At 38.1% G+C, this 13,333-nt stretch overlaps 1 protein-coding gene across 3 annotated transcripts in view; it reads right to left on the bottom strand.

Moving 5' to 3' along the window:
• Window positions 1–13,333, bottom strand: part of KIF13B (kinesin family member 13B) — a 127,522-nt gene that overhangs the window by 30,912 nt on the left and 83,277 nt on the right. For all 3 annotated transcript variants that reach the window (XM_062573288.1, XM_062573289.1, XM_062573290.1), the window contains exons 22-30: window positions 12,115–12,285; window positions 10,654–10,811; window positions 9,203–9,335; window positions 8,152–8,298; window positions 5,670–5,699; window positions 3,798–3,897; window positions 3,344–3,470; window positions 1,721–1,776; window positions 175–299 (exon numbers count right to left, since the gene is read on the bottom strand). In XM_062573288.1, coding sequence (XP_062429272.1) covers window positions 175–299; window positions 1,721–1,776; window positions 3,344–3,470; window positions 3,798–3,897; window positions 5,670–5,699; window positions 8,152–8,298; window positions 9,203–9,335; window positions 10,654–10,811; window positions 12,115–12,285 — 1,047 coding nt within the window. The remainder of the gene's footprint in view (window positions 1–174; window positions 300–1,720; window positions 1,777–3,343; window positions 3,471–3,797; window positions 3,898–5,669; window positions 5,700–8,151; window positions 8,299–9,202; window positions 9,336–10,653; window positions 10,812–12,114; window positions 12,286–13,333) is intronic.

Below are 13,333 nucleotides of genomic sequence, written 5' to 3'. Positions count from 1 at the left end.
TTCTCCTTTTCTTTTCTTTTTCTTTTTTTTAAATCATGGTTCAATTCCTCAAGAGCTGAGTACATCTCAACAAGAGATGTATTATATAGTTCATAAGCCATCTTTGATATTTGTTCTCAGGAGAACAACTAAAAGACTCGTGAGCTAAATAATCTAGTCTGTGTCTCTGCTTACCTCACTATCATGATGCTTTACAATCTGCAGTTCAAAGAATTCCTCCTCCTCTTCTGCAACAAGAGTAGCATCCCACCCACCTGCTTCTGGGTCGTCGAGATTATCTTGGGAACTGAAGTCATCAGCTAGAAACAAAGGTGGATGAAGAAGGTTAAGAGACAAAAAGCAATTACTTTTGTAAAGAACATCTGAGAAGTCATTAATTCACATTTTCAACACCAACTGCCAGCTCGGATACTGCAGTCTACTTACATAAGAAAAGTTCCTGCTTTTAATTATACAGTTTTATACAGAAAGTGAGCACACACATTTCGGTATACTGAGACTGAAGCGTGCCTTATAAAATCCTCTGTTCTGTGGAACTTACAATTGTGTTTGAAGCAGGTGCCAAGTTAGTTACAACCAACTGTGTAGGATATTGAAGACAGAGGTAAGATCCTATGGGGAGAAAAGAAGAGGCTACAGGGAGAGAAGAACCTTACTCACTTGTGAACATCTCCTTGCCCACAGGTATATTATCAGCACTACTGCTCAATCATACCAAGTACATTACTAACACCAAGTTTAGTATTAGTTTATCTCTTTTTCTTTTTTTCCTTTTTTAAAAAAAGATAAGCTTCAGGTTGAACAAATAAAAATACAGTATTTTTAGATTGTGATGAAACAAATCCTTAATCTGGTCTTTGAGAAGAAGCTCAACCTGTTCTGGCTTGAGTCTCTCACTATTAATTATTATTAACTAGCTCCTCTCTGAAGCCATTTCATGTATCTCAAAAAGCACATTGTTATATAAGCTGTAAATGAAATCATAGCAAAGGTGTTAATGTGACAGGCAAAATTCCACCTTCACATTCTTACCTGATGCTTCTAATTCAAGTGTTAGCCCTCTTTCAACAACGTAAGAAGGATTTGTTCAGCTGATTAGCCACTGCTGGCCCCCTGGATTTAATTTAGGGTTGGCAATTTCTTGGTTATTGTTTCTCATCTTTGATAAAAGAGTCTGCTAAATATGTTGTTCAGATTGGACCATGTGTTTGGATGTATTAAAACAAACACTGTTTAAGGAAAGCCAGAACACTCTGCAAACTCTCAAATCACTCTGCAAAATCAGTTTGAGCTTATCATGCCACATTTTTGTCATACACAGACATTACTAGCAGTCACTTCACATTTTCTTCTTAGTCATTAACAAAAATACTATATAGCGTCAGTGCTATATCCTTGTGAGACCCCAGAAGAAGCAGTCCCAATGATTATTTTTCATTTACACTGGCTTTTGTCATTCAGCCCCTCAGGTTTACTCCTTCTACTATTTCTCTTATTAAATATCTGCACAATACAGGGATTATTAAAGTATACAGTTAAGTCCATACAAAATGCTCTGCATTTTGAAACACTAAACATTATGTCTCGATGAAATAAGCACAGTCTTAAACTAACCTACCTGTCATTCCAGGCATTTCTTCATCTTACTAGCTCGCTCGTGCTACAATATTGGTTATACAAAGTTTGTTTCAAAGCACTCTGCCCTTTTAAAACCACTTACCATTCAAGTCAAGGAAAATAACAGGAATGTGAGTTTCCATACCAGGTACTGGAGTCCTAAAATGTAAAATGGGGACAATAGTGGCATTTAAACTAACACAGATTTACTCAGCACACGTACCTGATGGTACAAGTCCACAGAATATTACATTCAGTACAGCTGCAATTGTAGGTCAGGCCAATGATAACCTTGGTGAACAGCTTTATTTTAATTTACTGTTGCAGATTCAGAGAGAGTCAACTAAATTGGTACTTCTTTTATACCACCTCTCTTACAATTATTATTTTCTTTGACCTCTGCTTTCAGAAATGCTCTTTTCCCTCTAAAATGCTAATAGCAAAATTAAGTTTATTTATTCTGACATGCACATTTATTAAACACAAAACTCTCTGCATTAGTGATGTCAGTGAGGACGAGCATTTAGAGTCAGAAAATCCAGCACTAAAGTTTTAAACCAACACTGATGCTGCCACACTACACATTTGTTACTATTTCTTGTTAAACACACACATTTAACAATCAAAACAGCCATATAACGTATATCTTTCATAATGTGGATAAAGTAGTAACATTTTTTTTGTTGTTGTTGTTTTTAAAATTAATATTCTGTGGTCTTGCACTTTTAAGCCTCACAACATTAATGATGTACTAAAAATCTAGTATGAAGCACGAAAAACATTCTTAAACAAACCTTGATGTAACCTTAACTGTAGAAAGGCTGTAGAAATCTCATCAACCATCAACATGGACCGAATGAATTTTATGGTGAACAAGAGCAGGCTGGAGTCTTATGTAATGTATAAGGTGCTTGAATCATTTTGAACACTTCCTTTGGGGCAAAAATGTTTAAAACAGAGTCTTCCTTAAGTAAGCTTCTTACATGAGCACTGTTTTCAAAGCTCCTCAAATACTTTAATGTGAAAGTTGACTTAAGTATCACTAACAAAGTATTTGCCATTTCTATGTTTCAGAAGTACTAGTTTTAAACAAGCCTCAGCTTGAAATTCCATGATATTCAATTCCATCAATAAATATTGTTAGAGGCTTGCTCAGAAAAAAAATTCAGAAAGTTGAGAGCAACTGAAGACAAGAGGTTAGAAGCAAAGCAGCCTTGCTTCCTTATCTGCAGTTGTTACTCACAGCTGCTACAGTATGGTAATCTCAGTTTAGCATAATTTACTATTTTTAATGTTTAGAAAATTACATGCAACACTTGCTGACTAAACAGACTTTGTGCTTAAACCAGGAGCACAACAAAATGCTCCTGTAGATGCAGTTTTAGTATGATGGAGCAGCCTTTTAAGTGAATGAACTAGGTAATTAACATATTAGCTAATTTTTTAAAATGGTAAGTGCAGCGGTAATAAATATTGATTCCGTTTCTTTAGAAGGTCATAATTATACTCTGATCAATAATAGTATAGTTTACTAAATAGCATTTCTGGATTTCAAATACACAACCTAATAAAATAATTTAAGCAAGAGCACTAATTTTAACAACTTTGCTCATACAGCATATGGAGTCCAGGTTAGGGAAAGTAAAAAATGTCAAGAATTCAAGCCAGGAACAGGCCATGCATCATTTTTACATTCATTCTTGTACATGGCAATGTATGTCCATACCACTCTGCTGGAGCTCCAGGGATCCCACTGCCAGCAGAAGGAACCATTACAGCATTTCTTTCTTCAGTAAGGGTTAGTCTCATCTCTAAAAGCTGTGCCTCCCGATCTGCATCGTCTTCTGTTTTATCTGGAGAGGTAGGATGCCAGTCAGGACAACAGAGATCGTTTCCTATTCAGTGTCTTTATCATGTGTTTATGATAAACCACTGTAACAGAATAAACCCTGCTCTGCTCAGGTATGTATTTAGCACACACAGAACACAAACTCAGCGTTCAGGAATGACAGTTTTACATGGGCCTCTACCTCCAGTACACAAATTACTAGTGAGTTCAAAGATTCAACCCTCCATTAACCTACTGTCTAAAATTTTATAATATAATAAGAGAAAGAGAGTGTGTGCGCATGTGTGTCTCAACCTATTACTGTCATTACCCGTAATAATAATTTGCTTACCAGATTTCCCAACAAGTTTTTGCAATTGCTGATCAAGATATTCCTGGCGCTTTGTTAAGGCGCACAGCCATTTCCGACGCAGCCTCTCCAAATCCCTGTCCTGTAAAGAGGAAAGGAGTCATGCTAAATACCGGCCCAGGAAAGCCAATGTTTACTGTTTGTCGCTTACACATTTCTTCAATCCTGCTGCTCACACTGCATCCAACGATCATCATATAAGAAAGATAGAAAACACCTCGAACAAATCACTTAGCTCTTATCCATTATTTCCTTTTTTACAAGACAATATACACAGAATCACAGAATAGCTGAGTTTGGAAGGGACCTCCGCAGATCGTCTAGTCCAAGCCCCACTGCTCAGGCAGGGTCAACTACAGAAACTTGCTCAGGGCTTGAGTATCTCCAAGGATGGAAAATCCACAACCTTTCTGGGAAACCAATTCCAGTTTCTGACTGCTCTCACAGTTCAAAAGGGAAAAAAAAAAATCTTATTTTTAAGTGAATTTCCCGTATTTCAGTTTTTGCTTACTTTTTCTTGTCTCTTCATTGGATACCACTGAGAAAAGTCTAACTTAGTCTTCTTTATTCTCTCCCATTTATACACACTGAGAAGGCTCAGTAAAGACCTCATCAAAGCTGAACAATTCCAGTTCTCTCAGCTTTTCCTTGTACGTTCAATGCTCCGATCCCTTAACTTTTCACATTTCTCTTAATATACTTTTTGCTTGACGGCCTGAGATGTGTCTTTTTCTCTAGCTGTTATTTTGTACTACCCAGTACTCAAAGAAGCAAATTTCACTTTATAAATCTTCTTTGCCCTAGTCTAGGACTCACTAAACTCTAACGTGGGAAAGTTAGAGATGCTAGTCAGTATTCTCGACTCACCATTCATGCTCGGTGTTTACCACCCTCATATTAGGAATCCATCCCTGCGCAGCATTGTGCCACTGTTCCTAGTTACGGCATTTGCACCCCAATCTTTCTGAGTATTTTTTCTGAAGTGCTAATGTCCTTCAAAAACCCCCTCAGTATGCTTAAGAACATTCAGCTCGTTTGTCTCAGATGTGGAGATGCTCAGAAATGATGAATGATACTCTACATGCAGCATGTTGGGTGCCACAAAGATGAGCTATCAGCTCTGGGATGCCTTCAGGCAAGCCTCTTCTATGGCAAGAGCAGTTCAGATTCATTCCACATCAAACTATAACAAATACATTGTCAAGAAAAATGGGTGGATGCAAGACTATAAACTACATTTGTATTACTCACCTGGAGATCCCTAAAAGTATGTTGCAATTTGTCAGAGAGTATTAAACCTAAATCTCTTGTTGCTCACATTATACAAATTGGGATCTACAACAATGACGATAATGTGCTTTTGTTAAAGTTATTCACAAGCAGATGAAAATGTCTCATAGATATTGTGTCTCATCACTTCTCCTGTAAGGCTCAAATAACTGTGACATAATATACATACATAGCACATTCATAAGATGAAATAGCATGAAGAATTTGATTGCATCTTCAATGTCGCCATGCTTATTCTTGCTCTTAACATAGAAAATCTTAACCTACTCATAGTTTGCTGAGAAGGGAGAACTCTTCCCCCAAAATGCAGAAAAGGAGAAGCAATTGGATTTTGTTTTGGAAATATACACTAAGGCATCTTGCTCTTTGCCCTCCTCCTCTCGACCCCACCATATGGCTTTGTAGCATAACAATTTATGTAGTTCTCAGGCTTTTATTTCTTTGGAGAGAAATCTGTCCATGTATCCAATCAGTGCAGTCAGGATAAAAATGCTAATCCTCCTCTAATACATTTTTATGCCAAAATATCTGCATTTCTAGTAAAAGAGAACTGAAAATCTTTACCTGATAACTGTCCATGTCATCCTCTTCTTCCTAGGCCAAAACACACAAAGCCATATCATTAAATTTTTTTTGATAGCAGGAAACACACAGAATGCAAAAAGTACAACTATTTTAAGCAACATTTCAATAAAAGTCCAAATTTAGCAATGGTAAGACCACAGAATTAAAACAGTGACTCTTATCCCTGCTACCAGGTTTTCCTTTTTGAACTGGTCTGGGAGGGTACCAAAGATTAACTGCTATCAGCTGGTCCAAAAATGTAAACTAAAAAAATCCAACTACTGCAATGGGAAAATAATCCCTCCAAACAACAGAACTAATACCACTAGAATTCTTTTCAATTGGAAGAAAGTGAGATATTTAATTTGCCCTGGGAAAGAAATGGCAGTTACAGTGAAACAGCTTGGAACCTGTTGAGCTTGGACAGTAAAGAAACATCTACCGTTTTACCTGTAAAAGTTAAGCAGGAATACTACAGCAGGCACTGAAAATCAAAGCCTGACAAAAGGGATTGCAGGTAAGCTTGCCTTAGCATTTAGAGAAGAAAAATTGTAAACACCTAAGCCAATTGTTAGACGGTTCGAATAACAGTGCCTGCCCCACCACCAGTCACAAGGTAGACCTTAGACATTTTGATTTCCGTTATTGTCTGATGGGAGACACCACCTTTCATTCCTGACATGCATCACAGGCTTAGCCATTTGCAATGAGAGTAAGCTGGACTGTCACTCTGCACAGTGAACGAAAAAGCAGGCTCCAGTCCTCACTGGGTTATTACTCACCTATTTAAGTAATAACAAGCCACTAGAGTTTACTTCAGTACCTTAGTAATGAAAGCAAAAATCTAGCTAAGTTAAAACTAAAAAGCTATACAGAAGAGGCATTTTCTTAGTTCAAGGCTTTAAAATATCTTTCACAGTCCATAGATACTGTTTCACTTGAGACAGAGATATGCAAATATGGAGATTAAAAATCCAGATGTTCAAGTCCAAGGGTTAACGTAAGCAGAACTAATGAAACTTGGTTTTCAACAGCTCTTTCCCCTGTGAGTTATCAGCTTCAGAGACAGCTCACTAGTCTCTCTCTCTCAAGGGGAGCTTAAGTACAGTCTTTTTTCTTGAAAGAACTTAATACTTTGTGGATTGTCAGCTCCACCAGATATAGTTGAAACTCGTCAACAGATCAGAAATTATCTGGGGAAGAAAAAGCATGAGACAGCCTGGATGCTCACCTGGGACTTGTTTCCTTAGAAAACGGACAAAAAGGGGGCGTTTAACAGCCACAGCTTTCAAGAATCTTTTCAAGAAACGAATCCATCATCTCAGGACAAGAGAGTCTTAAGAAATCTGCTCAGCTGAGGAGAGTAAAAGGGTGTACTTGCTCTAGGGGCTGGTGGGTATCGGGAACTGCTGTGAGGGAAGGGGAGTTTGGAAGCATGCAAGCAGAGCCACGAGCATAAGCAGAAAGGGGAAATAAACGGCACAGTCTGCCTGGGACACTGTGGAGAAGTGGGATTTCTCTAATGACGGAAGAAAGTGTCCCTTTTATGCCCTGACACACAGGGAATAAGGGATTGCTGAGGTTAGGAGATAACTCCAGCCCAACCACTTCAGCCCTCACAAATGCAAAACTGATACTGATTAAGCAAAAAGGGGAACAGAGACACACTGAAGCAATGGGGGAGAGAGATTATGGAAAGCTGGGAGATAGCCTCAAAACCGACAGACGTGTAGTCGCCCTTGTCTCAAGCAAGGCAGCTAATCAAGCAAGTCCAAGAAAAGGCTGTTCTGCTGCACTGGATTTTGACTTGCTAACTCACAGGAATGACTCTACTTTTCATTTAGCTGCTGGGTGAAAAGTAAACTGCACTAAAGTAAGATTACCATCTTAAGACAACCTCCTGAAATAGGGAAACAGAGGCAACATGCCCTCACCATAAATCATCAGATAACCACCAGCTGAAGCACACTCCCTAAACATAGATCAAGATACTTGCACTTTAAGGTGAGATTCAATGCTTCTGACGCCATCAAAACAATTGGCCCATATCATTCTAATGTTTCTAATGCCACAATATTAAAATATATTTTCACTGAGTCATTTTGAAAATTGCTGCCATATCCAATACTTGAAGTAAAATCTACTAGACAAACTCCTAATGAATTTCCAGATTTTTTTTTTCAGAATGAGGTAGTCTTACAAATATTATATTTGTCATGGAAAAATGATTTTTGATCAAGAGAAAGTTCTTACACAACACTTCCTGGAAGAGAGAGTTTTGTATTTACGCAACCTTGGTTAACCTCTAAAACCACTGTCAAAGCAGTTCTGATGTTTTTTTTTCATTGCTTTATGCATTTATAGAGCAGGTAAAAAAAAAAAAAAAAAAAAAAAACTTAGAACGCTCTTGTTTTTACAAGTTGTGGAAACAGCCGTAGCTGAGAAGAAACACAGTTGCGAGAAGAAACAGTCAGGCTCTTACCTGATAATTTTCATGTATTTTTTGTGGCTTAACATGCTTTATTTGAACACACCCAATTCCAATGGATAATATGGATTCCTCCATTAGTGGCAAGGTCCCGGACTCCTGTACAGATCTCACTTCAACTTGAACTCGTCGAGACTGCCCCTGAACAAGGGAACAATTAGAAGCATTAAAAAAAAAAAATCCAACCAACCAACAAGTATAAAATTCTCAAACCTTAATGACAGAGAGACCTCTACTGGCTGTCATTTGCAAGCAACATATTTTTAGCTGTTCAGAAGAATAAATGGCAAGGACTGCAACCTTGGCCACAATGACGAAGCGTTCAAGAGATACCACTTCTGCTGCAAGGATTTATGTCCACAAAATGTTCAACTTTGAGCAAGTCTCCAACAAAAAGCTTACTTTTTATTGAGGATTTTCATAACATATAGTTTTTTTTTTTAAATACTTTTGAAAGTTGGGAACAGGATCTCTTCCTCATCTACAAGAGAGGAGAAGAAAGTCTAATGTGCTGAATTTGACTTCACCTGAAGTGAACTTGATGCTGGTTCTGGTCTCCCTAGTGGAAAATTCTTACCCATTGATGCTCTCAATGCAGCAAAGCACTTGTCTTCCTTAGCCATAAGGGTAGGAAAAAAACCCACAGGAATTGGGGAGTTCAGAACTGCAGCCTCTTTATCTAACTTTTACTGCTTCATAGTGGTCTGTGAGCAATAGCTTATCATTTAGAAGTGTTAGCTACTCTGTCAAGCATTAACAATCCAAAGAACAAGGGAGCAGTTGGCCAAAAGGATAAAAAACAAAACAAAACCCAAAAAGGATTGGGGAACAGAATGTAGCAAAAAGATACAGATAAGCCTTTCATCACCTTCACACACAGCAGTTTCATGCCATCCACCCCTCCTCTGCCAGTTCTATTCAAGACCGTATTTCATATCTAAGCTTGACAGTGCCATGGACACCATCACTCTGCCATACCAAACAGAAACTTCCCAGTTTCCTGAAGTGTCTTTTCACAGCTGAACTCCTGTACCTGCCACCTTACCTGTCTGAGCTGAAAGATGCCTCCAGTGCTTACGTCCTTGGCAGGAGTCACCTCAACTGGGCAGTATTCCCCGTTCTCATTCAGCTCTAGAATTTGAACCCAGAGCTCCACTTTCCGGGTTACTTCACTCCACCTGCAAAAAATGCCAGGAACTGTCACGTATGTTTTTTTTGTCTTAAAACAAAACAAAAGAAACACCCCATGAAACCATGGCAGACCGGAAACATGAAGGGACACTTCTGTAAATGTCACTTTTATCCAGATGGAGTTACTAGTTGTCCAGTACTATAATTTTACTGACAATTTTTTAGTCAAACGTCAGAAATAAGCATTTTCTCGATTCCAACACCAAATCCAATTCCACTAGATTCTAATATGTATACTCTGGTCTCAAAGACTGCCACAAAAGCCCTGGGTTGTCAGTGCCATCAGAGCCACACAGAAGGCAGCAGAATGAAATATGCCATCATCTTGAAAGCTCTCATGATTCAGGGCACCTTTTTGAATCTCATCACACTACTGTCTTCTCTCAAATTCTTCCAAGACCTTAAATAAGAAATGGCCATTTTTGAAACAGTTCAAATTTAAAAAGGAAGGAGGTACTTGTTAATCAGCTACCAAACCTAACTTACTATTTTATAACATTCCTTCAATCTTCTCTTTGTCATACTTTTTTGGTTCTATTTTATTTTTTTTTAACTTCCCCATAAATGGGTTAATATTTAATTCGTTCAACATAAGCACAGGTTGGAACTGGAAAGACACATAACTATCAGTAAATGAAAGCGTAGAACTGTCTTCTAATAGGAGAAAGCAAAAGAACTTACTGCTTTGAAAATGGAACTAAGCTTACATTGGGAGTAACAAATGGCTGTCAGCAAAAAATGAAGATCCTGCAGTCTGAATTACCATATTGTTGCATATTTACTCCATTTGAAATAATTAGCAAAACACTTCTTCCAATGGAAATATCACAGTCATAGCACTTTATGGCCTAGAATGAATTGGAGTGTGACCTCAAATACATCAGCCTACAATCAGAACAACCATCTTACCATTTTAGACTTCATGGTTCTTTTTGGCTCAGACCAGCATAAAAATATGCAAGAAAATAATCTGCCTGCTGTTTTCTGCTTCTTTTTAAAACACTGCTCTCATGCATAGGGATGCCTGAATAGAAAGGTCTTTAATTGAAATCTTTAATGTTTACCACTTTTAATTTGAAACACAGAGATAAGAAATTCTCTTTTTTTGAATCCTCCTAAAAAATCACGTTGTTTTTGCAATAGACAGTCTATTCATACTAGTCTAATAGACAAAATCTCAAGTATCTTGTTCAGTTTTCATCAGCCTGAAGATGTGACTACTTGTCTCAAATCTCCTGCAAAATTTGGCCTCACAGATAGTGAATTTCAAGAATTCTAAACTGATGATCTATTTTCTGTATTTACCTGTCACGAAGACTTCGTGTTTTGGCTTGAATTATTCCCAAATCCCACAGGGCTGGATTTTTGCGATCACCACTCTGCTTGTGCCCATAAACTTCAATTGCCAAAGCGCCATCATAAAGATGCTCCATGAAGTCTTCGGAAATATTTGCAGAAAATTCCTGCATGTAACCAACAAATTGGTTAATGATTGTGCCCACACAATACTGACTCCCATTACATTTTTCTACCCTGTACTAGGCTTTCTTTCTAGAAAGAAGCTTGCATTTACAATGGGGTATTGTGCAGGTACGTTAAAAAAAGAGGAAAAGATCTGTTTGATAGTCTATATAAACTGAACTGTAGTCACATTAATATGACTAATTCCATTGAAGAGCCTCTACCATCTGAAATTTCTGCAAAATCAATTAAAGGCTTTTGACAAAGTTGTTTAAGGTTCTCCACTAGAAGAATTATTAGAACTGCTATTAGTCTTATTTACGCAGCTAATCTTTCATGCTGCATGCATTCAGAACCTACCATTTTTAAGAAAAAAATGGTTAGCATTTTCCTATTCAAATTGTTGGCAACACATTAACACAATTAAGCCTCAATCAGCATTAGAGACTTGTTGTTTTGACTTTACTATATATATGTAGTAAAGTCAGTCTGGTCCCCAAGACATTACGACACAATATAGAGGAAAAAAAGACCTGTCATCTCATTTTGAGGAAGGGAGGCAAAGATATATGACTTACTGAGGAGAAAAATCTGAAAGAGTTGAAAAATGACCACATGCTGTCCAAGTCCTGGTCCAATAGTTCAAGTAAACTACCATATTTTCTAACATTTAGAACCAAAGCCTCAAAACTCATCAGAAGGTACAGTATCCACCTTAAAAATGATAAGCTAAAAGGAATAAATTACTCAGTGCAACAACAAATTAGAGGAAGAACAAGATGAGAACTCAAGTGATTGACTAGGATTTACCTAACCTGTCTTTAGAAATCTCTAACTAAAGATGCTTCCACTCAGCTGGTTGTTCTAGAGTCAATAGGGAGAAAGAGACACTTCCAAGATACATGATCTAGCTTAAAGGTGTGTCTCTGGATGAAAGGTCTCATGTCCCAGAACTATCCATTTCTCTTCACTGATGCCGGAGTGTTCAGTGATCAGTTCAAATGTAGACAAACGTATTCAAATGAATATCACTCCTCACACTCTTGGACATTCTCACTGTGACTGAAGGTAAATCTGTCAAATAGATTGCTTCCCTTTATGAATCCACCATATCCAGTGATTTTTGTGCGTGAACAGTGTAGTGCAATGGATTCTGAAGAGGTTTTGAGCTCTTACAAAAGACGGCATTAGGGTATCAGCCTTACAAAATACAATAAAGGGAGCAAAGAGGTAACTGACAAAGTGCAAGCACAAACCTACTTTGTCTGTCTAGAATGTCATTAATAAAATGAAAAAAAAACTTACACTGCAGTGATCGAAGACAACCATGCACCGTGGCTCCTTGCTGTTAGGAGATAAGGATGGATCCACCTCAGGTGCAACAGTAACTGGCTCCAGCTGATCCCAGAACGTATATTTGCAGAACACGAAGTTGGAGAGGTGCTGTGGTAAGCCTGTGGCTTGAAGTATTTTAATCTAGAAAAGAGTTAAGAAACCAAGATAAAGAAATGATTAGTCAGGCGTAGAATGAAAAGTCCTTTTGTTAGAACAATATTTTTTTGGTCCACTGCAAAGGAAACTAGGAAGTTTTTGGAGACAAAAAGGCTTTACAAAATATGATTTTCTGCACTGAAATACATTGGACTATTTTTCTTGCATCAGCTTAAAATTGCCACTAGATGTCACCAAGCATCTATTTCCATGGAATGAAAGCCAGCAGGATGAACTTTACAAAACCATATCCTTTATTTTTAATAGCATCAAAAATTCTATAATTCAAGGAAAAGGCAACAAAAATCACATACTTTACCAAAATGGGCTCTTTTATTCTGCATACTCTTTGTTTGACGATACCACTTGTCCTTATTCTGTGACACCAGAAACAATCCAAAAATAGCCCTGCCTTTTTTTTAAAATCAAGGCTACATAGAAACAAAACTCTCAAACTTCTCTTTTATTTATCAAAGTAGCATTAGATGAGTTAAGAATCACCTGGTTAGGCACCATCCATGGTCAAGAGAGCACGTTGCTACAGCAATGCCCATGTTGCTTGTAAGCGCGTGGAGCTCCATGATACAGTACTATTGCCCCAAAATTGGTCCATTATCCATTAACCCACAAAGCTGGGCTTCCACTCCCTCTAATGCTTTTTGCCTCCCTCTTTTTATTTGCAGCGTGGCCAATGATTATTGCTTGCATTTCACTACCACATAGAATTGCTGGTATGTCCTTCCCACACATTTGCTTTTCATTGTTATTATTATGCATTAAAACATCTATATGTACCTCTTCTCCAGGCTAAAGAGGCCCAGCTCTTGCAGCCGTTCCTCAGAGGGCAGATGCTCCAGTCCTCTAATTATGTTCACAGCCCTGCGCTGGATTCTCTCCAGTAGCTCCATGTCTCTCTTGTCCTGGGGAGCCCAGAACTGGATGCAGTGCTCCAGATGCGGCCTCACCAGGGCTGAGTACAGGGGCAGGATCACCTCCCTCCACCTGCTGACTACATTTTTCCTAATGCACCCCA

This window comes from Rhea pennata, chromosome 3, assembly GCF_028389875.1.
Source record: "Rhea pennata isolate bPtePen1 chromosome 3, bPtePen1.pri, whole genome shotgun sequence".
Taxonomy (NCBI): Eukaryota; Metazoa; Chordata; class Aves; order Rheiformes; family Rheidae; genus Rhea; species Rhea pennata.
This window is presented reverse-complemented; position numbering and strand designations above follow the sequence as displayed.